Source organism: Nannobrachium achirus (genome assembly GCF_963921795.1).
Source record: "Nannobrachium achirus genome assembly, chromosome: 19".
Lineage (NCBI taxonomy): Eukaryota > Metazoa > Chordata > Actinopteri > Myctophiformes > Myctophidae > Nannobrachium > Nannobrachium achirus.
This window is the reverse complement of record NC_137826.1, coordinates 16,497,751-16,524,169: the sequence shown is the minus strand read 5'-3', so window position 1 is coordinate 16,524,169 and position 26,419 is coordinate 16,497,751. Positions and strand designations below refer to the sequence as shown.

General features: G+C 41.2%; 2 protein-coding genes across 5 annotated transcripts in view; both read left to right on the top strand.

Moving 5' to 3' along the window:
* Positions 1 to 2,056: 2,056 nt before the first annotated feature.
* The window catches only part of pknox2 (pbx/knotted 1 homeobox 2), a gene marked incomplete at both ends in the record, with an annotated part of 61,372 nt that continues 37,009 nt past the window's right edge, over positions 2,057 to 26,419 (top strand). For 3 of the 4 annotated variants that reach the window (XM_080749929.1, XM_080749928.1, XM_080749927.1), the window contains 2 exons: positions 2,057 to 2,163; positions 10,341 to 10,477. In XM_080749929.1, coding sequence (XP_080606055.1) covers positions 2,077 to 2,163; positions 10,341 to 10,477 — 224 coding nt within the window. Of the gene's footprint in view, positions 2,171 to 10,323; positions 10,478 to 26,419 lie in introns of all 4 variants that reach the window. The other variant, XM_080749926.1, reaches the window with a different exon arrangement.
* On the top strand, positions 18,339 to 19,694 carry LOC308304057 (elongation factor Tu, mitochondrial-like; the record flags this gene model as incomplete). Its single annotated transcript, XM_080748616.1, has 1 exon — positions 18,339 to 19,694. The coding sequence occupies one exon, from the start codon at positions 18,339 to 18,341 to the stop codon at positions 19,692 to 19,694; it is 1,356 nt and encodes a 451-aa protein (XP_080604742.1).

Below are 26,419 nucleotides of genomic sequence, written 5' to 3'. Positions count from 1 at the left end.
GGGGGGGTCCACAGGGTACAGCCTTCAGCCCTGTGGGGTCCCGGCCAATGGCAATAAACCCACTGACAAGAGCCCTAATTAGCCCCTTGATTGGATTGGTGGCAGAGACAACGCCGGCAACCAATGCGCTGTCACCAAGGTGACCTCATTACGGCACATGTTGTTTAGAACGAGCTGTAAATTGGTAAACAAGCGTGGCCGCATTTAATTGGTGAACATGTAAACTTGGGTTGTACTTTGTGTACTGTGTGTGTGTGTCCATGTGAAACTGTTTTAATTTATGCTAGGATGGGAAACAAGACTGCTTGCAATGGTTCAGTTTGTAACCACCGTGTTTCTTTTGCAATGTCATCATTCAGGAGAGAGAGAGAGAGAGAGAGAGAGAGAGAGAGAGAGAGAGAGAGAGAGAGAGAGAATAAATGAGGAAATGGTGTTGCGCATGAGAAAATAAGGAGAGTGAAGTGATTTAGACTAAAGGTTTTCCCATTATTTTATCACAGCAGCACCTGGTGGTTGAGGCTGAAATAGAATTGACTGTAAAAAAGCTGCAGATGTGCCGTTTCAATTTACTGATATTTTCCTGAAAATGTCCTGTAAACGCTTTTTTTCCCCCCACCACCGGTTTCTTTCCTTGTTTTGCTTTTCCAATTTTTATGGAGAACAGAGATTCTTTTTGCAGAAACTAGCAAAAATAGTTGATCTACAATCTAAATTTTCTGCAAATCCCCTGAAAATCTGCTGTCTTGCCAATGGCAGGACGTGTGAAGTTTCTAAATGACATCTGTAGCTGCTTCATCTTGCACATCCTAAACTAGGGGTGTAACCAGTGTTGTTTTTGACAGCAAATTTAGTTTTAGTTTTAGTCATAGTCTTTTGAATAAAATCTCATTTAGTTTTAGTCTAATTTTAGTCGACTAAATATCACAAGATTTTTTTGTTGACTAAATCTACAGTTGATTTAGTCAACAAAAATGTATTTTGGCAGGCCTTGATGGCATCATAATGACTGATTTTACACTTGGTTGCGTGCTGAAAATAGCTGATCTACAAGCTCACAACGCGTCGCAGCGCAACGCGTTGTGAGCTTGTAGATCTGCTATTTTCAGCATGCAAAACCTGAGAACAACCAAATATAAAATGACTCTCTTCTCCACTAGTCCCTCCCTAACGTTTTAGTCTAGTTTTTATTTTGTTGACGAAATTGTCAATATATTTAGTCTTAGTTTTAGCCATCACAGCTTAGTTTTTATTTCGTTTTTATTTCGTTTTCGTCAGTGGAAAAAACGTAGTCGACACATTTTTCGTCATAGTTTTAGTCGACGAAATCAACACTGGGTGTAACGATACATTTTAACAGCAATATGATACGCATCGCGATACATGGTTGACAATACGATGCATGGACGATATTGGTTCATTCATGGCGATACGATTCGATTCAATGATTTAAAATCGATATAGTAACTATTTAGCAAAGAAATTAAATCTGTGTAAAACGTGTAAAATATCTATTATTATGGAAGTAAACGCTGCGATTCTCTAGCAAATACATGGACATTATATATCATCACATAAAGACAAACCCACCTTGACATGAACACAGAGATTACACACATTTATCGATAGACCAAGAGTAGCTATATGGAATGGAAAGGTAATTACCCCTCTTTTTAATTTTCCCTCTTAAAATTGCTAAATACAAGGCACAAATACTTACCGTAGTTTCCATACAATCAATTATTTGTATTGCAAAACGATTCGATACCGATTACCGCATTTTAAAACAATACGGTACAATATTTTGATTTTGCAAACGATATAGTAGATCATTGCAAATTAAAATAGATTTTTCGATTCAGTTACTATCGTTACACGCCTATCCTAAACCCTTCCCACGGTGTAGTACTTATGCTCTACTTTAGGAGTAACAGCTTTTAATCACAATTATCTGTACAATTCATATATTCTAACCCTTTTGGGTAGTTTTCCATTTGTACTAATTCATGTTTCTTTGCTGACATTGTGATGATTTATTTCTTCATTTTCTTTCCTATAGTCTCGATGTGAACCAATCCCATGATGCAACATGTGTCCCCAGCACCAGCAGTGACAATGATGGCCACCCAGAGTGTTCCTCCACCAACGTACCAGGAGAGCCAACAGGTCAGAGGTCACAGCCCTTTTTCCAGCTTCAACTTAACATTATATTACCTTGACATCTTAAAACAGGGGCGTCACACCAAATTCTGGGCCCTGGGTACAAGGATTCACTGAGGGGCCCCCCATGAATGTTAACTATTGAAAAATAGCAGATATACAAGCTCACAGCGCGGCACCGAGTGCCGCGCTGTGAGCTTGTAGATCTGCTATTTTTTGAAAAATCGTGAAAATGTGTGCAAGAAACCTATGTCAAGGACCCCCAAGATGATTATGTATTTTGGCCACGGACCCCCCGCCATTAAACGAAACGGGTATTTCTTACATTGATGCTCCTGCGTGTGTGTGCGTGTGTGTGTGTGTGTGTGTGGGTGTGTGTGTGTGTGTGTGTGTGTGTGTGTGTGTGTGTGTGTGTGTGTGTGTGTGTGTGTGTGTGTGTGTGTGGTGGGCGGGGGGGGTGGGGGGGTGTTGGCTGGCCCTCTTTCAGATGTTGTCATGTAGATCGGTACACTGTATCTCTGTAGCCTTTAAACGAAACGGGTATTTCTTACATTGATGCTCCTACATATTATCATGCAAGCACCAGAAAGTTACTTTCCATCCCTCATATACTGTGTGCACAGTGCACACCCCATAACCCACACACTGCACATCATTTCGGAGCACATATCTTTGAACGGGTAAGGACTAGTTATTATTAATAAAGGATAAAATAAAATAAAAAGTCCATATATGGTCAGTCCCAGAAAAAGTAAAAAAAACCTTGGTAACACTTTATATTAAGGATGCCTTTATAATGCATTATAATGCATTATAAGCTCATTTATAATGCATTATAACACGCTTATAAGGCATTATAACACTCGTTATAAATGTTTATAATCATGTATAACAGCTTATAACAGTTTATAATCACGTTTATAACGCATTATTAAGTGCTGGTTATAATGCGTTATAATGCAAAGTGTAACAGCACATTATAACTACCATAACTTACTTAGTTATAAAGGCACATAGTGAAGTGCTATAATGTGTCATAATGCATTATAACCAATGTGTTTATTAAATATAATAATCACCTATAATATGCTATAGCATGACTTTGAGACCTTTAAGTAAAGTGACGACATTTATTAACGGTTATTAGCAATTGTATCATACTATAATACCTTATAGCACAACATAGTGACCTTTAAGTAAAGTGACAACATTAATGAATGGTTATTAGCAATTGTATCCTACTATAATACATTATAGCACAACATAGTGACCTTTAAGTAAAGTGACAACATGAATTAAAGGTTATTAGCAATTGTATCATACTATAATACCTTATAGCACAACATAGTGACCTTTAAGTAAAGTGACAGAATTATTTAATGGTTATTAGCAGTTGTATATAGTATAATACCCTATAGCATTACTTTTACTTTAAGTTAAGTGACAATAAATATTAAGACAAAGAAATTATCAAAGACATCTTTATTTCACGCATTGGCATATCTCAAATATGGCATGTGAGGTAAACAAAACTGTCCAAACTACACAACAAAGTGTGTATACTGGAAATAGAGGTAAACAGTTGCTTTTCCTAGCTTTACTCTGGAAAGTCTGCAACTCTAAAATTACAAAATGACAGAAACTCATGATATACATTATACAACATTAAAATAAAATTAAAATGATATGTTGTATCACTACACAATAACATACAAAAATAGTATGAGGCCTACAAAACATTTAACCAACACAAACATAAGAGGCCTAATTAGCTGTTATATACAAAGTCTAAAACTTCACATAAAAGACCATAAGTGTGACTACATGTCAGCATTACAAACTCTAACTTAAATTAGCTTATGCCTAGTTAGCATGGCTAGTTGGCTACATAGCAGCTAGCATACAGTATTAACCAAACATACTGTACAGTTCACACTTGAGAATTATACACCTATGAACTATGAAACAAATGTACACTTCTATGCTAAAAAGCAGCTTACAGACAATGCCATGTGTAAACAAACCATGTGTAAACCATGAATGACATCATATGAAGGACAACAGCAACATGCAGCAATATCTTGAGAATGAATGAGATCACTTCCTGTTTGCGAGGTTATCAAAATAAGATACAAGTTTGCAAGTACACAGAAAAAAGGGGTGTCAAATATAATTAAAAAAAACAAGTTGGAAGGTTACATTAGACCTTTTCAAGAGCTCAAACATTATGAATACACAAGTTTCATTGAAATGCCAGTTTCAAAATAAATGTGCACAAACTTACAATTAACCTTAAAATGTTGAGACAATAAAAAAAATCTTCAATCTTACAATCTAATAACAATCTAAATAAAAATAATACCACTAAAATGATCATTTAGTATGAAACTTTTGTCAATACATTACGCTTTTATTGACAAAAGCATTCTCCCGAATTGTGTACGGTCAGTTTCATATTAAATGTGCATTTGAGTGGTATTTGTTTATTTAAGGTGTCATTAAATTGTAAGATTTAATTAATGAATACTCATAGATTAGATTTATTGTTTATTGTAACTTCCTGCCCATACAATTTGAAACTGCCATTTAAATTAAACTCGTGTATTCATAATGTTTGAGCACTTGAAAAACCTTCCGACTTGGTTTTAAAGCAGTAAGCATGAGGCGGTTCTAGGCCACATCTGTTTCTACAAGACAGATGAGTGTTAACTCATGTATACCTTAAAATTTGTACTATACTTTTACGTTTGACACCCCCTGGTGGTTGTTCTGTGTATTTGCACACGCATCTTATTTTGATAACCTCGCAAACAGCAAGTGCTTCTCATTCATTCTGAAGATATTGCTAGAGACAGCTGCATGTAGCTACTGTCCTTCATATGCTGTCCTTCATGGTTTACACATGGCATTGTCTGTAAGCTGCTTTTTAGCATAGAAGTGTGCAATTGTTTGATAGTTCATAGGTGCATAATTCTCATGTGTGAACTGTACAGTATGTTTGGTTAATATGCTAACTGCTATGTAGCCATGCTGCTATGTACTGTAGTAGCCATAAGGTATGTTAATTCATTTTACAATTCGTTTTTATTTTAGTTGTTTAGCATTTTTAAAAGCGTTGTAATGCTGACATGTAGACACACTTATGGTCTTTTATGTGAAGTTTTAGACTTTGTATATAACAGCTAATTAGGCCTCTTATGTTTGTGTTGGTTAAATGTTTTGTGGGCCTCATACTATTTTTGTATGTTATTGTGTAGTGATACAACATGCATGGTATAATTTTCATTTGCATATTGTTGTATATCATTCTCATTTCTGAATTTCTGTCATTTTGTAATTTTTGAGTTTCACACTTTCCTGAGTAAAGCTAGTAAAAGCAACTATTTACATCTATTTCTAGTATTCACACTTTGTTGTGTAGTTTAGAAAGTTTTGTTTACCTCACATGCCATATTTGAGATATGCCAATCCATGAAATAAAGATGTCTTTGAGAATTTCTTTGTCTTATTTTAGTGTCAATATATGATAATATGATACAACTGCTAATAACCATTAAATCATGTTGTCACTTTACTTAAAGGTCACTATGTTGTGCTACAAGGTATTATAGTATGATACAATTGCTAATAACCGTTAATAAATGTTGTCACTTTACTTAAAGGTCACTATGTTGTGCTATAAGGTATTATAGTAGGATACAATTGCTAATAACCATTCATTAATGTTGTAACTTTACTTAAAGGTCACTATGTTGTGCTATAAGGTATTATAGTATGATACAATTGCTAATAACCTTTAATTCATGTTGTCACTTTACTTAAAGGTCACTATGTTGTGCTATAAGGTATTATAGTATGATACAATTGCTAATAACCGTTAATAAATGTCGTCACTTTACTTAAAGGTCTCAAAGTCATGCTATAGCATATTATAGGTGATTATTATATTTAATAAACACATTGGTTATAATGCATTATGACACATTATAGCACTTCACTATGTGCATTTATAACTAAGTAAGTTATGGTAGTTATAATGTGCTGTTCCACTTTGCATTATAACGCATTATAACCAGCACTTAATAATGCGTTATAAACGTGGTTATAAACTGTTATAAGCTGTTATACATGATTATAAACATTTATAACGAGTGTTATAATGCCTTATAAGCGTGTTATAATGCATTATAAATGAGCTTATAATGCATTATAATGCATTATAAAGGCATCCTTAATATAAAGTGTTACCCCATACTTGGAGATTTCTGATGTCATAAATCCCAGGCCGAAAATGAGAATGTTAGGGTACCCCCTTATGCCCATTTATGGAGATCCACAGGCATCAAACCAAGGCCCTAACTCACCAAGGCCCTGCTTGGCATTACTTACGTATGTTTTATGCCTATATATGGAGATTCCTATATTGTCAATATTAAGGACATTATTAAGGATATTATGTTATCAATATTAAGGACATATATGGGAATGCCCATATTTGGTAATGTCCATATACAGTATGGGCATGTTTTGACATATCATAACTATCATGAAGGGGTCTCCATATATGAGTAACTGGTCCCATATACATCACTGGCCAGATGGCCAAGAATTGGTGCGACCGCATGTCACCCTGAGGTCGCATGTCACCCTGAGGTGTCTTACTAGTAAGTAGGGATTGAGCTCGAAACAAGGGTCCGCTACAAACCCGATAACACATTTATTGAGTACCTGGTATCAATAAGCTTTGGGCTTATCAAGATTGTTATCGAGCATATATAGCGGCCCATGATGTCATGTTTAAACAATCAAGACAAGAGGCGATCAAGACATTATTACAGTACTATTCATAATATAAAGCCATTTAACACTTAGCACAATAATGAATGATTGTTTTAATGATAATATTTGTTACTTTTATCAAATTGTCATCTTAATAGATGGTGGTCAGCCACAAACTCACAGTCACAACAACTGGCCAATAAAAAAAAGATTCCAGTTCTGTTCAGAATTTGTCTCACGTCTTTCCACAAAATATTAGAAAACGCTCAATAGTGGGCTTGATAAAAGCCCGGCTCAATAAGCATGATCGATAAGGTGCTCATTATCAATACAAATTAACGAGCTCCATCCCTAGTTATAATATAGAGATAATGTTTTTAATACCATTTATTACGTGGGTAGATGTTAGCTAGCGCTGAGCTCTGAATTAGCATGATTTATCCATAAGATTCTTAACGTGGGTACAGATTGTGAGAGGTAATGCAGTTTAAGTATAAAAAGAGAAGGGTTAAAAAAAGAAACAATAAGCCCTGCTCGTAGTGTTTAACACAAGGCGTAATACCTTCACCAGGTTGGTGCAATTAGTGACGGGGAAACTCGGCCTTCACCCCCGGCAAGCGGCATGGGAGAAACCTTTGTTTGTGTAGCCACCCCAATGATGGGAAGTAGAGCAGGTTCATCAGACCACCACGCACCTCTCTACGTCCACACCACATCCGTCTTCCCCTCGCCCGGAGGATTAGTGCCAGGGGAGAGAGCTCCTGAGCCGCGCTCTGCGCTCGGCAAATGCAAATGAGAGCTAGTTAAGTGTGAAGAAGCTAATTTATTTCCCATTTGGAGCCGGGATTAAGACTTGAAGCTTCCTCATGCAACCCCCGCCCGCCCCCAAACACCACCCACCACCACCCGGCCCACCCCCGGCTCAAAAACCGAGGGTGATGGGAAAGAGGAGGCGTGCGGTCGGGTGGGTGGGGTAGTCTCATTTCCTGAGAGTAAAAAGGGGGCTGATAGAGAAGTGGAGGTGAAGGGTGTGTAGACAATGGCCCATGTTCATGAAGCATGTCACCCCCTGGGAAGAGGTTTCCCTCTGTCCCTCTCCAGTGAAGGTGCGGAAGGTGGCCCCGAAATAACTTGGTTACCGTCAGGGGAGTCACAAGGGAGAGGGGGGGGGGGGGGGGGGGAGTGGGACTGAGTTACTAGGGCCCAAGGTGGAAGGGCCTTAATTATTTTATACTTTAGTTATTGAAAAATAGCACATATACAAGCTCACAGTGCGGCACCGAGTGCAAATCTTTGAATATATTTATTTTTTAAGCAAACATTTTTTTTGCTTCTTGGGGCTCCCTGGAACTAAATATTTTGAGATGGGGGTCCGTGGCCAAATACATGTAATTTTGGGGGTCCTTCACATGAAAAAGTTTGAGCACCACTGACATAGAAACATAGGTTTTTCAAAAAACCTTAGAAGGATTTGAAATATTCAAAGATTTTTCAAAAATAGCAGATCTACAAGCTCGCAGCGCAGCACTCGGTGCCGCGCTGTGAGCTTGTATATCTGCTATTTTTCAATAGTTAAATCACAAAATGTGAGCGAATCCTTGTACCCAGGGGCCCAGAATTTGGTGCGACACCCCTGGTTACCGTTGTACACCGTTGAACCTCTACTGGCTCTGCTATGTCCCTCCCAATGGTTCTTCAAAGGTTCCTTCAGAGCTCATAACCCCAGTAAACCCAAAGCAGTGCATTGTGGGGCTGTTATTTGATGTCCAGAGTTTGAACGGAGGAGTTTAAATGATAGCTACTGTAATTGTCAATTAGTATTAAACATGAACAATAATCTATGCTGTAAATAAAACTAGCTTGTCTCATTCAATTAGTGAAGGTGCTGTGTCTTATCTCGTTCATTGTAATTAGCGGCTTTATCACTCTGCCTGTGAATTGTCAGACAATAACAACTCATTGCAGCCTGTTCTTTATTTGTAGTCAGAGTCAGGCTTGTTGATGTAAGGAAATGGCATGTCAACAGCAGCAGAATGTTGCCAAATATCCTCCACCCTGAATATCTTTTTTCCTGCAATGACCACGTTTTAGCAGTGTTAGACAAATGTTTACCTACCATAGCCTATGATTCTGAAACCACATTCACCCCAAACTCAATAGATTCTCATCCAAACCAATGAATCAAATCTAAAATAAAGTTGTGTTATTTAGTTTGCAAATATTTTGCTCACTCCGCTGTTATTTAAATGCTATAAGCCTGTTTGTAATATGAAGCACATGGCAGCAATGCTTGCCTTTATCAGGAATGGTCATGAACATTTTCCAGTTTGTAAGAAGACTATTTTATAGATACAATTTAGTTTACATTTAAATTATCTGTCTAGTCTACCTAGTCTGCCTAGTTCTCAATTATTATTGCTGTGGCCTGTAGGTGTACCTTTGATCTAGTTTTCGGTTGTATCAATATATTCTACAAAAGGACATGGTTAAAATTACAGCATGTGTATCCACTTACCCCACACAATAGTACAGCATGTGTATCCGACCAATTATCAAACAATCTTAAGTATGAACAAAGGAACTCACAACTTTACAATGTTCAAGCCAGTCACATACATACAGTAATATGTCTCAAGCAAACTCATTGTTACCCCCCGGCTTCACCGGGCGCATCGAGCTTCGCGTCAACGCCGATGCTGAGAACGCCCTCGTTTTAATTAATGAAGGGTGCTCCACTGCCGACGTCAACGCCGGACGCTCAAATTCGCCCCGGTTAATTTTTTGACACGGCCCGACGCCGTCTTTTTGGTGGAGCCCTAGCCTTACTGTTCTGTTATGGTTACTTATGTAGTAGTCTCGCGTGGCAAGACTGTTGACTCCACGATTTGGAAATGCTCCCGTCATACAGTCTGGGGCAACGGAAGAAGAATGATGAGTAACCGGTAGAGCGGAAGTGAAGCCCCCTCGTCACTTCCGTTTCCGTCTCACATCACGCACATTTATCATTATATAAATACAAATAATCTAAGCATGTTTAGCTTGCTGCTTAGCAGAAATGAAATTTTAAAATATATTACGGTAATGCCAGTTTCCATTACTCGCCGTTCAGGAGCTGTAGTTCCAGACTCTATATAGCATTCAGAGATTGTGGAATAGTTGTCTGGCTACGCAAGACTGCTTATGTATGTACTGAAATGTGACCAACCCTGGATAGTAAGTGATTCACTGTTGCGATAGTATCTTATAGCGCATTGGATATGTCTATAAAATAATATGGTGTAATGTACAAGATAACCATGTAAGGGACAAGTGGCGCTGAGTAACGGAGAGTTGTCCCTCACTTTGTCACACTGTGTGGGCTCTGTATTTTCTGTTTAAAAGTAACAGGTTTGGTTATTCCCCAGATGACGGGCACCAGCCAGCAGAGCACCAAGACCCCACAGGTCCACATCCCAGCAGCCTCAGCAGCAGGAAACACCCCAGTCAGTGTGACCCTGGACCCCCAGGCCCAGCTGGAGTCAGACAAGAGGGCTGTTTACAGGTAGGATCAGGCCCCACACACACATAGCAGTGTGTGAATCTCATGCTCTGTGATTTTGTCACGTTACAGTAAAGTATACACATCAAATTTGGGCTTGCCGTGTTATACCGGCAACTGCTATGAGACTCAGTGCTAGACAATGGTTAGGTTTAGAGCAGCGGTCTTCAATGTTTTCAGGCCAAGGACCCTTTAGTTAAGAGAGAGAGATGAAGCAGGAACCCCCCACAACCTTTTCATGGATTCCATATAGTTTCATTGTTTGACAGCACAATCATCAGTGTATTTTGGATTCACGTCAATTTGTGTTTATTAGTATTTAACCACTTGAATCGTCAATACATAACTTGACATTTCACTCTGTACTCCCCCCTTTTTTCCCCTCTACACCAAACCTCTTTGCCGAAAATAGCCGATCTACAAGCTCACAACGCCTCGCGCTGCGAGGCGTTGTGAGCTTGTAGATCTGCTATTTTTGGCTAAATTTCTCAAAATATGGACACTAGGGTTCAAATGGTTAATATGAAAAAGGAGAAAAAAAGTTTCTGTCACACAAAGATTTGGAGGCCCCCCTGTAGTAACTCTTGAGTTGAAGACCCCTGGTTTAGACTATGGTTACGACTACGAGTGTGCTACGGTTGTAGGAAATGATATTTCCTTATGTTTTAGATAGATACGTCGTTTGGACATAATAATGTGTTAACTTTGGACATTATAAAATATATTTGTTTGCCTTTAGGCTTTAGGGAAATCTAGAGAAGTAAATCTAAAGTTAGTGTAAGTGAATATTTCTTGTTTCTTGTTTGTTTATTCGTTAAGAAGTAAAAGCTCTATATTCTTGATAGCAATCATTGCTATAGAGTGTTTGTTCAGTAACAGGGGCCTCCGCGTCTCTCCAGCTCTTTAGTAAACAGAAAATGCTATTTTGGGTCAGGATACCAATATTATCCAATCAGGAGAGAGAATCATAAAACATAGAATATATACTGTATCACTTACTGCACCTTTAAAAAGCGCAAACCACTTCATTTTCTGCCTCATTTGCTGCAAGCACTCCTGGGCAGAATAGCTACTGTAGCTGCAAATAATTAGTGATGTTTGTCCTAAACTGCCTGGATGGAATGAAAATACAAATCACCTGTTGTGCACTGTTTGAGTATCCTGAATATAAATCCCACCCCACATCCAAAGCTAAGATCTGACAGCAATAATGGAAAAAAAAGGTTGCACACATTTCAACATTAACATACGTTTTGTCATGTGTCATTTACATTGTCAGTTATTTTCAGTTTATCCTTTTTAACTCAGTTACTGCCAAATTAAATATGCCTTCTAATGGCTATATTGCCATTAAATCTCCATAGACTCTCATGTAATTTATAGTGCACAGATCATGCACCATGTTTGTGCAGGCTGTTCACAGCTTTCAAACAAAAAAAAAACAGATTGGAAATCCGTTCAGGCATTCTTGAGATAATAGCCATTATGTTTTACATGTTATGTAAACAAAGATGGCTTCCCTGTATGAAAGATGGGGTTGTATGGGGGTGGAACATGCAAAATCGCGATTGAAATCATGTTTACTAGATTTAATGGGGTCCAAAAAAAATTAAAAACATTTTTTTTTTCTTTTTTTCTAAGTCAAAGTCGATTTAAGTCGTCTGGCAGGGAAGTCCATAGTAAGAATGTTGATCTGAAAGTCGTTTGGCACTGTATTTTAATCAGAGAAGGTGGTGACTTTCTGTTTGATTTGTTATACCATCACTTATAGGCTACATTTATAAAACTTCCTCCTTTTGAGATTTAGAAATGGAATTATATTGCTCAGGAAACACTCACAAATATTTATTTCATATTTACAAAACATCTCAAATGGTAAAAAAAAAAAAAACAGGACTTGGCTTGTATGTTTAGGAAAAGTCATGAAAGGGCACATTTCTGAGAGTTTCCTGAGCAAACCCAAAACACCTCAAAATCTCCAGTGGCGTCAGTTCAGAAAAAAGCTAAGTTATGGCAACATGACTGGTGTCTTGCACGCGCGCCTTCGCGCGCGTCCAAGACACCAGTCATGTTGCCATAACTTAGCAACAGGCATGATACATTTTATTTATTTTAAGAAGTACATTCTATTTTTCCCCTGTTTCTACGGTTTCTTGGGCTGGATAAGGCAGGCTGGAATGGTTGTTCAAGTGCAGCTAAACTTGGCATGTTAGTAATCGTGCCACAATTAACAATAATGAATTGCACCTGTGCAGCTGACCATTTTGTCAAGATGGGGAGAATGCAAGTGTGAAGAATATAATTAGGCCTATAATACCTTGTTAAACTGACCATTTTGTAAAATTTTGCATAGTTATTTTACTGTAATTTAACAACATAATAACCAGAACAGATAGACAAAGAGACATTCATGTATTTATATTTAAAAGTAACTTTTATTTTCTCCCCTGGACCCTATGGCAGCTGCTGCCATACCCAATTCATGGGTTGCATTTGTAGTCCTAAACCGGCCATATTGAGGACCAACACAGGTGTTCAATTTGTCTGATTGGCATAGAACCAATGTTTTACGTTAATCAAAACACCTGTGAGGTCCTCAAAATGGCTGGTGGAGGACTACAAATGCAACCCTTGAATTGACGCCCCTGAAAATCTCAAAGTCAGGCTCAGTCATGCGAGTGTTAAAAGATTCTCACAGGCAACTGAAAACCCAAACACCTCACCCCTCCTTCAGCTTATCGTTAGAATATTGATGCCCGCTTATAATGAGCCAGTATTATCTATTTATGAAGTAAATTATTCAAAATACAGGCATTCTTAATCGCTCCAGCCGTCTACCAGCACGGGACGCTATAGTTTGTTTCACACAGGCTGCCTTATCCCATTTAGGCCTAGAATTATTGAATGCTTTAACTATTGAAAAATAGCAGATATGTCCAAGCTCCCAGCACGGCACCGAGTGCCGCACTGCGAGCTTGTAGATCTGCTATTTTTGAAAGATTGTGAAAATGTGTGCACATTTTTCAATATATATTTAAGCAAACTTTTGTAACTCAAATCTCTGCTTCTGGGGGGTCCCTGGAACAACATATTTTGAGATGGAGGTCTGCGGCCAAATGAATGTAATTTTGGTGGTCCTTGACATGAAAAAGTTTTGAGAACCACTGATTTAGAGGAAGGATTTAGAAATCGGGTCAAAGATATTCAAAGATTTTCAAGATTTTCTCAAAAACAGCAGATCTACAAGCTCGCAGCGCGGCACTCGGTGCCGCGCTGTGAGCTTGTATATCTGCTGTTTTTCAATAGTTAAAGCTTAAAAGAATGGTTAAAGTGGTTAAAATCTAACGCGACTCGGGGCGCGTTCCGGGTATTTGAGTCTTATACCAACCCACACTCGGGCCCGCAGTGATGACACTGCACTCTGTGCTCGGGCTCTCTGCCCTGGCTTCCTCGGGTTCCCCCTGCGGGCATCCGCCACCGCTGTCTGAGTAGGTGCGAGCCCCTGTGCTCAGCCCTGAGGCGCGCTTGCTGTAAAGTCCTCTCCAAGCCTGCGGCTGAATTTCTGAAATCCTCTGAGATACAAGGCTCCCTTTGATGTGAGCAGCCATCTTTGGATGGGGCTGCGGGTGGTGGTGGTGGTGGATGGGGGTGGGGGTTCCAAATCAGCCGGCGAGATCCACACAGGCTTTTTTGGAACACTCTCTCCCTCCTCCCTCCCTGACACATGCACGCACATACGCACACAACACACACACACACGCTCGCAGGCACACACACCCACACGCACAGTACGCAGTACACTACACACACAGGATGGAGAGGAGAGGCAGAGAAGCTCAGATCCAAACTGAACTCACCTTGCAGTAGGGATGGGACAATAAGCGATATTATCGTTTATCGTGATACAAAACACTCACGATAATCGCATCATGGAGATTTAATTTATGGTGAAATCGTCTTCTGTCATGCACTGGGATCAACTCACCTTTTATTTGCTAGCGCCAGCGCTGCATATCTGGTACCATTTAAACCCCTCTAGTGGGTAAAACGTACTTATAACATACGCACTTGATACTGTCTTTTTCTCACTCTCTATCAAATGTCTTCGCCAAAAAATAGCCGATCTACAAAACGCAACGTGTTGTGAGCTTGTAGATCTGCTATTTTTTGGCAAATGTTCAGCCCCAGGATAATGGATGTTGGGGATATTTTGATAAACGCGATAATATTGTACATCGCGATTTCCATGGACACAATAATCATGATATGAAATGTTCATATCGTCCCATCGGGTACACTGACTGTACAGATGCAGACATCTGCTTTGTTGCACAACGTAGACGTCTATTGGATCAAAACGATGCATTTGGTTGTGGATAGAAGCAAGATTATCGGTTGACAATAAACCTCTTGGTACTATGTGTTTAATAATAGTTACCAAAACATGTTTTGTTTATACTGTAATTGCTGTTTGACCATTTGAGCCCCAGCATCCCTATTCCGAGGGGTATGTTTGCCAAAACTACAAGTTCACAACGCATCCAACTCAGGTCCAGTTTGGAGTTTGAGTGGTTAAGCAGTATGTGATCACTTGGAGACATTGTGCCACAAAACTATGAATCTAATAAGACAGAAAGAAAGGAAAATAAAGCATTGTTTAAAATATAGGTTACAGTAGCAATTTAATTGCTAATTTAACGTAACCACTTAGTTGACCGTGGTCCCCAGGGCTCTATACTAGATACTATATTATTTCAGCTTTACATCAAATCTCTTTGTGATGCGCTGTGAGCTTGTAGATTGGCTATAGGGAGACATACTGTTCAGACTCATTCCAAACCCAGCCTGAAGCTCCTTGCCTTGACACACCATCGTTGCCGTTAACATCTTTCAAAATTTCATATGTTTTTGGGGTAAATGAATGCCCTACTTTGTGGTAAAACTGTGTCACACAAAAGTTGTGAAAACGGCCGATCCACAAGCTCACAACACATCGCATTCCGGCGCTTGATCTACTGTGTGTACTACTTTTTGTAAGTGAAAGTTGTTATGTGTGTCTGTGGGTTTTATAAATAATTGAACCGAAAAGTATTAACAAGAGCTTGTGAATAAATAATAACTGCATTGGATCATTTGGAACACAGGTTCTTTTTTTTTTTTACCATTTCCTGACGAGTAATGATTTTGTACCTACAAGGTTTCCAACAGCCACGATATGGGGGGGACTAATCGTCACTGTCGGGCAGAAACCTCGTATCTCCAAGTTAGAAATGTGTATGTTTTTCATAAAGTAAAGCCCTGCTTCATCATACAAGACTGTCGCACAAAACTAGTGAAAATAGCAGATCTACAAGCACACAACGCCTCGCGGTGCGAGGCGTTGTGTGCTTGTAGATCGGCTATTTTCACTAGTTTAGATCATTTTTAAAACGATAAATACAAAACGAACGGTTTTGAACATGTAAGGTTTTCACCCGTCAACGACGTAATGTTATGAAGTATGCAAGCATGGAGAGAACTGGTACATGCTGTAGTACCTCTGTAGCTTCTCTTGCTAATGAATTCTGTTCTGGACTTTGATGTTTCTCTTCACTAATTACTGGAATGGTAACATTGTATGGAGATCCTAGTTTGCTGTCTGTCTTCAACTCTCTGCCCACTTATTTATTAATAGCGGAATGTAATAAGGTAAATCCTAATGAGTTATGGCATTTGAAGAACTTATTAGGGACCTGGTAAAGGTTTTGTTATTCATGTTGATTATTGTATCCAATACACAGCTAGAAGATGGGCTTGTACATACATGGAATTATACAGCAGGCTACCTCGTTTTAGTCAGCTACATTTTTCATAGTCTTTGTTGAACACGTCCTTGTAATGGTTCTGAAACGGTTTTGCCTAAAGGACAGAGTGTACCAGAACATGCCGTTTTAAAGACCAGGCTTTTAAGAGCACATTTGAGTCAAGTGCTCGTTGCTTTTACAAGATGTAATGATGTTATGAAATCAGATGAAGAAGGAGGCTGACCTTTTTAGGGTCAGTGTCCTCCGGACAGGGAAGCCCTCATTTCAACTGCCTCATTTGGTGGAATATGTTCTGCATTGACTAACAAACTGTCAGGGAAGAAAACAAACCTGGAAAACCCACATTAGCCAAAAATAGCTGGCCTACAGCTTGTAAATCTGCCATTTCTGGCAAGGTGATTTGGTGTAGACGGGGGGAAAAAAGCTGTCCAAGTACAGTTGCAACTCAGGTCTGTTTTGCTAAGATTAGAGGGTTGACGTGGGTAAAGGAGTATAGTATTTCTCCAGTTCTTTGACAGTGGCGAGATCCTTGTCCAAACAGACCAATGTTGTAATGTAAATCTCCCACTGGGACAGATTATCATTCACTCACCACCACAGTACCACAGTAGGGCTCCTGCTGAAAGCCTCTTCTCACGCTGGTCAGCCTGAGCACTTTGCATTGGGACTGGGCTTGAGTGTATATCATTGTTGTCGAGTGAAAACCTTGTATGTCCAAAACCGTTTGTTTTGTATTTATCATTTTAATACATGATACAAGTTTTGTGCGACAGTCTTCTATGATGAAACAGGGCTTTACTTTACGAAAAAACATTAAAATTTGAAACTTGGAGTGAGTAGTTGGAGATATGAGGTTTCTGCCCGACAGTGATGATACGCATGTGTTTGTAAGCAGGTTAACATGCTGACACTGAATCTTTAACATGCATACAGAAATTGAAACTTGTCTGCTTATCATTGCTGTCAGGCAGAAACCTCTTATCTCCTTATTGTATTCATACAACTAGAAAGATGTTAGTACCATCAGGCCGATTTTTTCGAACACATTTTTGGACACTGCTCCTACAGATTTTGCCCTAAAATCACTTAAATCGGTACCTACACAGTATGTCTACACTCATCTCATCAACATGGATCTGTCACATATAGCGCTACCGTCAGGCCGATTTTTTAAAAAACATTTTTGGATGTCTGCTCCTACACATTTTGGCCTAAAATCACGTTGCGACCTTGCGGTCGCTTATCTCCCGATTAGGGAGTCTTACTGGTATAAATTAAACTATAACGTATCTCTTAGCAAAATGCACGCCTGCGCATCCCAATGAAGGCCGTAGATTTGACATATGGCCTAGGTGCGTAAAACCAAAACTGTGGGAGGAGTAGCGCGGCAAAAAAAGGTTTACGTAGGAGACGATGGCAGATAATAAGGTCGAGCAAGTACGATTTGGAGGTACAACTCTGTAAGAGAAAAACTTCACATGCAGTGCAGTATCCTGCACATTGGACCATGTCCACACATACTGTAGGTTGTGCTGTACTTGTACTTCTTATGTGGCGGTGTACAACCCTTCATAAATGGTCAAGGTGTCTGCCTGTGTGTTTTTCGAAGCTAATCTTGCAAACCTGATAAGTGTAGTACTACGCTTTTCAGGATTCAAATAAAAAGAAAATCACACCTGTGCGTGATGGTATCAAACATGACACACGTGCATATCTCCTTGTATGGGCCGTTCTGTCCGTGACATCAGCTGTGGTGATGTACGTCTATGCATACTTTCTATGACGTTAGTCTCGTGTGACATTAGTCTCATACGGACATCTCATTCTCATACGGACACTTATAGTTACGTCAATTATCTCCATACATGGAGTTCCGTGCTCATTCTATCTACATACATGGAGTTACGTGCTCATACTACCTCTATACATGGAGTTCCGTGCTCATGCGGACACTCATAGCTACATCATAGTGACATCATAGATACGTCGTAGACGACTGATGTCACAGGCCCGCCACATGAAGTCTGAGAGCCACAATGTGGACGCAATCATTCAAGAAGATGGCGGCGCTTTTGGGTTTGCGTGCATGTTGCTCTGCTCTCCAGATGTCCTCGCCAAGCCTCCTGCACAGTTCATTCAAACTGTGTGCTGTACCGCTGAGTCGGCGGACGTTTGCTGCAGAGGCTAAGAAGACGTACACCAGAGAAAAACCCCATGTCAACATTGGAACAATCGGGCACGTCGATCATGGCAAGACCACCCTGACCGCTGCCATTACCAAAGTGCTGGCGGAGGCTGGCGGAGCAAAGTTCAAGAAGTATGAGGACATTGACAACGCCCCTGAGGAGAAGGCCAGGGGAATCACCATTAATGCCTCTCATGTGGAGTACAGCACAGACAAGAGGCACTACGCTCACACAGACTGTCCCGGTCACGCCGACTACGTTAAGAACATGATCATGGGCACGTCGCAGTTGGACGGCTGCATCCTGGTGGTGGCCGCCACTGATGGTCAGATGCCGCAGACCCGCGAGCACCTGCTGCTGGCGCGGCAGATCGGCGTGGAGCACGTGGTGGTGTTCATCAACAAGGCCGACGCTGTGGACGACAGGGAGATGCTGGAGCTCGTGGAGCTGGAGACCCGCGAGCTGCTCACCGAGTTCGGCTACGACGGCGAGAACACGCCGGTCGTCGTCGGCTCCGCCCTCTGCGCCCTGGAGAACAGACGCCCTGAAATTGGAGCGAATGCTATACTGAAACTGCTGGAGGTTGTGGACAACTACGTTCCTCTGCCCAAGAGGGAGCTGGAAAAGCCTTTCCTGATGCCCGTTGAAGGGGTCTACTCGATCCCAGGCAGGGGCACTGTTGTTACCGGAACATTGGAGAGGGGAGTTATCAAGAAGGGAGATGATTGTGAGTTTGTGGGGCATAATCACACCCTCAAGTCTGTGGTCACGGGTGTTGAGATGTTCCACAAGTCTCTGGATCGGGCAGAGGCAGGAGACAACCTGGGCGCTCTGGTCCGCGGTCTGAAAAGAGAGGATGTGAGGAGAGGCATGGTGATGAGCAAACCGGGGTCCATCATGCCACACCAGAAGGTCCAGGCACAGGTTTATATTCTGAGTAAGGAAGAAGGAGGCAGGCATAAGCCGTTTGGCAGCAACTTCATGCCCGTTATGTTCTCGCTAACTTGGGACATGACGGCCAGAGTCACCCTGCCAGCTGGTAAGGAGATGGTGATGCCAGGGGAGGACACCTTGTTGAATCTGACACTCCGCCAGCCAATGGTTCTGGAGAGGGGCCAACGGTTCACTCTGCGAGACGGCAACAAGACCATTGGCACCGGCCTGGTCACGGACATCCTGACCATGACAGCCGAAGACAATATCAACTTTGGGGGCTTTGGGGGGCTTTGAAGTGGCTAAAATTGGAACGATACAGGGACGATTAGCATGCCATGCAAAAATTGGAACGATACATTGTATCGTTCCAATTTTATCCCAAAGACAGCGCCCCATTGCCAACAAATTAAAGGGCATTTTAGTATTGCATCCACATCCACAACACAAACGGCTTGGAATTAGAGACAGACAGAACATGACATTTCAATATCCAAGTGGTTGTTTACGCTAAAACCTGTATAAAACCATATTATGGACCAATATTTATATAAAATATATATTTTCAAAAGCCTGGCGTGGCCCCTTTAACAGCTTGGCTTGTGATATAAAGAAGAATGTCTGCAGAAGTGATACGTTTCAGCAGTTGCTTAAAACAAACACACAATGTTCCCATGTGGAACTCAAGATCCACATGATACGACCTCTGACTTCATCAGGTTCCCGAATGGCATCGGGGACACTTGCATGCGCGCCCCTTCTACGGTAACGCACCGTAAAGTCTAGCAGCCACCACAACGTGTTGTTGACCGTTACTGTATGCCGCACTCCCCACAGCCTCGACAGCTCTGTGTTCGACGGGCATAAAAACAGCCCGCACCTCCTGCTTTTTAAGAGGGCGGCATGTGTTGCTGCTCAGCTGTCGCCAAATGCAGGAAACTGTGTCAAAGCTCAAGTGGTTTATTGGTTTGTTTCTTTCAGATATTCGCTTTTATGAGTTTCCTCACTGCTTGACTTTTGGATGAGAAAGGAAGTCCACGTTTTGTGGCCGAGTTAGCAGCCTGTGTCTTTTCGCAGGAGAAATATCACAATGTAGGCCGGGCTTCACGCCACGGTGGAACAACATCCCTTGAGACGACCACAGCATACGTACAATGTTGTCTTCCAAAGCTTGTCAGCCAATGGTGCTGAGAGGAAAACCTCCTAGTTCCTATATACTGTATATAGGCCTGTATATATGTATGTGTATGTATGTATATTATACCAATAGTATAATATACCAATAGTTCTCATAGTGGGGTTCTCCCCAGTGGGGCCTCAGCAAAGTGAGTTAATTTAGCATCTCAATCAGTTTTACCACTAAAATACCGTATTTTATTATTTTGTACATGTTTTGAGCTAATATAACTGCTATTTAAAAAATATTTTCAATGGTGGAAAAAGTAACCAAATATTTTACTTAGTGTAAGTAAAAGTATCAATACAGCAATATAGAAATACTCTACAAGTAAAAGTCTGGAATTCAAAATGTACTTGAGTAAAAGTACAAAAGTATTGGCATCAAAATGTGCTTAAAGTACCAAAAGTAAAAGTACTAAATTCAGTCAAATTGTGAAAAAGTCTTTTTAAAATAGTCGATCTACAAGCTTGTGTGACACGTTGAGCTTGTAGATCGGCTATTTTCCAAAAGCCACGTTTAAACAGGGTCCAAGTGGTAAAGGTATGTTTTGTAATAATACATCTACAAAGTAATTATAGTAACTAAAGTTTTCAAATAAATGTAGTGAAGTAAAAGTACAAAATTTAACTCTGAGATGTAGTGGAGTATAGAAGTAAAAGTATTGGAAATTGGGAATACTCAAGTAAAATACAAATACCTCATCATTGCACTTAAGTACAGTACTTAAAGTTATACTATGTAACTTTTTTTATAAAACATATCTTAAAATTGTCCTAACTGTTAAATCGCTAAAGTTTTAGAACCCCCACTCCGTTAATTTCAGCCCCAAAAGCCTTTTCTTTATATGTTTTCTACTTAGCCGTGACAGGGGCGGGATTTCGCGGCAAAATGACGTCATCTGCATCATCCGTATACGTTGTGTATACGTTGGCCAATCACATTGCAGATCATACACACATGATACACTACCGGCCAATCACGTCTCTTCAGGAAATAGCTTGCTTCAACAGCTTTGTTTACGCTGGTGTAGAAGTCTAGCCTGTAAAACTCCCCAACGCCGGTCCGCAGAGGGACAATAGACACCTCCACGGATGCGTGGCGAGGCGGGCGAGCCGGCGAGGCGGACGCGGTGGTCTGAAGGCCCGGTCCGCGGCGAAAAACGGCCGAAAAAAGCAGACGTGACCGCGGTTTGCTATAACGCTACTGACCACTAGTTGAGCAACTTACACAGTATAACTTTAAGTAAATGTGCTTAGTTACTTTACACCACTGAATATATTGGGGTGTAATAATTGAGAAAGATCTGTAACACACATCTTCTCTTCTGGGAGATTCTGGAACAAAATCTTTTCCAACTGGACATAAAATGTTTGAGAACCACTGTATATTGATACTGTATATTTCAACACAGTGAAAGAAGAGAATAAAGAAAAAGACATCAGGGTCATGTACTGTAGCTCAGCCTGTACAGAGTGTACAGTGTGCGCACCAGGACCATTCATCCTGCATTGCAGGTTATGGATAACCTGGGGGGGGGGGGGCATAGTGAGAGAAATGGAGGCAGAATTTAATAAGATACGCACTGGGGGGTTTGTCTATGTGTGTGTGTGTGTGTGTGTGTGTGTGTGTGTATGTTTGTGTACAGCCATGCATTTAGTTTGTTAGGTTGTAGGGATTGTATATCGTCCCTATTCCGGGTGGAAACCTCCTGTTATATGTCCCAAACCGTTCCTTATTATTATTATTATTTAAGATTAAAATAGCTGATCTAAAAGATAGATGGGTTATTTCCACTCCTTTTGTGTGACAGACACTCTTGTATGATGAAGCATAGGGCATTAAAAATAACATTAAAAAGAAATGTATAAACGTGGAGATACTCGATTTCTGCCCGACGGCAAAGACATCTTTACCTGTATTATGTTGTCGGTGCATGGAAACCTTGTATGTCCAAAACCGTTCGTTTTGCATTCACCGAGGCGTTGTGTGCATGAAGATCTGCTGTTTTCACTACGTTTGTGTGACGGCCTTGTATGACGAAGCAGGGCTTTACTTTGCGAAAGAACGTACACATTTGAAACCTGGGAGATACGAGGTTTCCCACCCGACAACGACGATATTATGTGCGTCTGTGCGTCTGTGTGTTCTGTTGCGCGGGGTGCGCATCAGACATGTAGCCTGGGGGAACGGTGTGTGTGTGTGTGTGTGTGGGGGGGGGGGGGGGAGGCTTGTCAGGAGCAAGCACAGCATGACTTCACCACAAACTGGGTCCTAATATACTGTAGGAGCGTACAGCAGCCGTGATTAGGACGGCAAACAGTGGGGAGCTCGCTGGGAAAGAGACATGCACACACACAGGAAAACAGCGTGTGCGCACACACACACACACACACACACACACACACACACACACACACACACACACACACACACACACACACACACACACACGCATAAACATGTTCCCCATTCAACCCCCTCACACCCCCATCTCCCTCTGCAGCAGCCTCTGGGTGGTCTGCAAGATTATTGCAGAACCGGGGTTACGACACAGTCGGTGGGGCCCGACATGACCGCCTCCACCGAGGACCAACGTGGTGTTTTAGCGTGGGGGACGGGAGATTGTTTTTGATACCGTTGCGTCATCGTGTATCGTGTATTGTGTTCCTGACATGGAAGACTCCACAAAATATCTCATTCTAAAATGTTAGCAGGGACGCGTTTTGAGCTTGGAGGTCGGCTATTTTCGGTGTGTGAAACCAAACTGAACTAAGCATAACCAAGTCAATACTGGAGATGTGTCGTAATGGCATGGATTTCTACACAGAGAGGGCAATTCTTTCAACATTTATGCTGCATTCAAGTTCAGGAGAGTTTTGACAAGGCAGTTCTATTGAATGCTGCCTTCAGGTATAGCAGGGAAAGAGGGCATTTGCATTTCTTTCACCATAGTCAAAATTGCATTCATGGTCTGGAAAGGGCAGTTTTTACAGACAGATAAAAGGGCAGGGGCTCAAGCCCCCTTTGATGTCTATGTATGCAGGTGCCTGCATGTTAGTATTCTTTGTTATCAAGCATGCTTTGCACCACAGCTCTATCCACAATGAAAAACAAGTGCTCTCACATCTCCTCCTCGGGAGTAGAGGATTCACACACAGCCGCTACGTTCCCGTCCTTCATGTTTAAAACCCATTTAGGCCTAGAATTATTGAATGCTTTAACCAGTGAAAAATAGCAGATATACAAGCTCACAGCGCGGCACCGAGTGCCGCGCTGTGAGCTTGTAGATCTGCTTTTTTTTTTTTAAGTCGTGAAAATGTGTGCAAATCTTTGAATATATTTATTTTCAAAGCGAACGTTTGTAAATCAAATTTTGCTTCTGGGGGGTCCCTGGAACTAAATATTTTGAGATGGGGGTCCGTGGCCAAATAATTTGGGGGTCTTTCACATGAAACGGTTTGAGAACCACTGACATAGTAGTCTCTCAAGAACAGACTAACTGGGTTTTTCAAAAAATCTTAGAAGGATTCAAAAGACACTTATAGAATCGGGTCAAAATTAAAATAGCAGATCTACAAGCTTGCAAGCGCGGCACTCGGTGCCGCGCTGTGAGCTTGTATATCTGCTATTTTTCAATAGTTAAAACATAAAATAATGATACACAATAATGTGTTCCCCGTTTTGAATTTAAGTCATCATGTACCCCGCTGGCCTTTTCGCCATGATTCGCCATTTTTTGTACCATTTTGTTGGCGACCCACCGCGGCACAGAGCGACAGGGTGGGTGGTGGCGGCGGCGGCGATTGGTGGTCGGGGGGAGGGCATGTGCTGACTCCCCACTTGCTGGTCGTCCTGTAAATCGCTCTTTTATGGCCCTTGTAATGATCCCCCAGTCGGCAATCTCCACTCCGTCGCACTGCAGATAGAACCTGACGCATTTGGCACCCAACGTCGGGAGGGCTCACAGTACACTGGGCTGCAAGCAGATAGAGAGGCTGAGCAAACATGCACCATGGCACCGTCGCTGTGTTTCAGACGTTCATAAAAATGCATGCCACCACCGCACACTCCATCTACCCTAATCCTGATTTTACTGTATTAAGGTAAAGGTCACGCAAACCACCCTAGGCTTGTGTTTTCACCTTGCCTCATGCCGGTGAAGGCTGGCTGTCCCCCTCTACTTGAAACACCAATTGCATGTATCATTAGATTTAGGCTTGTGCATCCTTTATTCAAACTAAAATCTTAGGTAAAAAAAAACATATATATCGTCATTGTCGGGTGGAAACCTTGCATGTCCAAAACCGTCGGTTTTGTATTCATCGCATATGCCTTGCTGACCATCAACTTTTCCACCTTCAGATGCGTCTCTACTTTTCATAATCACAGAATGTTTAGATTTTTTTCTCAAATTTTGGCCTGTAGGCGGCGCAGGGCCAGACTGGGGCACCACACAGTATAGGCACCGAAGGGCCTGACTGGGCCACCACACAGTAAGGGCCTGACTGGGCCACCACACAGTATAGGCACTGCAGGGCCAGTTTTTATAAAATAAAATGCTGTATAAAATGCTGTAGTGTGTATGTCTCTCCGTGTGTGCATCTGCAACTCCACGTTCAGCAGTTGTTCAATTGTCTAAAAAACAGAATGGAAAAAATGAAAAAACAGAATTGTTTTCCCACCATTAGATCTGCTGACATCCTTTTTATCTAAATAGCCTCTAGAGGCGCGTGCACGCACGTGACGTCAATAAATAAACTATACCGTTAGCATCCGATAATGAACAACTTGATAAAAATGTATTTAAAAAAAGATGGTCTAACACACGTTTGTCCTAAACGGTGATATATCGTTTAAATGGAAGCGTTCAGATGACGGCTACAACTAAACTAGACTATATAGTGAAATTGTCTCTTAAAATTACTTTAGTCCAATATTTGAAAACCAGGTGTGCATATTAAAGCTGTTTTTTTTAATCAACAAGTATGGAATAATGGATTAAATGTAATCAGCTACAATCGGTCTATAGACAGACTGACGATAGGATGGATGTGGATGGATGGATGGATGGATGGATGGATGTGGATGGATGTGGATGGATGGATCGATGGATGGATGGATGGATGGTGGATGGATGTGGATGGATGGATGGATGGATGTGGATGGATGGATGGATGGATGGATGTGGATGTGGATGTGGATGTGGATGTGGATGGATGGATGTGGATGGATGGATGGATGGATGGATGGATGGATGTGGATGGATGGATGGATGGATGGATGGATGTGGATGGATGGATGGATGGATGTGGGTGGATGGATGGATGGATGTGGATGGATGGATGGATGTGGACGGATGTGGATGGATGGATGTGGATGGATGGATGGATGGATGTGGATGGATGGATGGATGGATGTGGATGGATGGATGGATGGATGTGGATGGATGGATGGATTGCCATTTACACTATTTTGCATTTTGGGAAAAACTGCATATTTAATGTTGAGCTATCCTAAATTTGTATTGCTTAGCTGCCCACTGGACTGTATCTATCTCTGGGTACAGGGGACTATCACATAGGAAAGGGGCCAGGCCCCCACAGGGGGCTTTTTTCTAGTCATTTTAAAAATGATTTAAACTAGTGAAAACAGCCGTTCTACAAGCACACAACGCCTCGCATCGCGAGGCGTTGTGTGCTTGTAGATCTGCTGTTTTCACTACTTTTGTGCGACGGCCTTGTATGATGAAGCAGGGCCTTACTTTGCGAAAGAACTTACAAAATTTGAAACTTGGAGATAGGTGGTTTCCACCCGACAACGACGATATATATAAATTAAATCT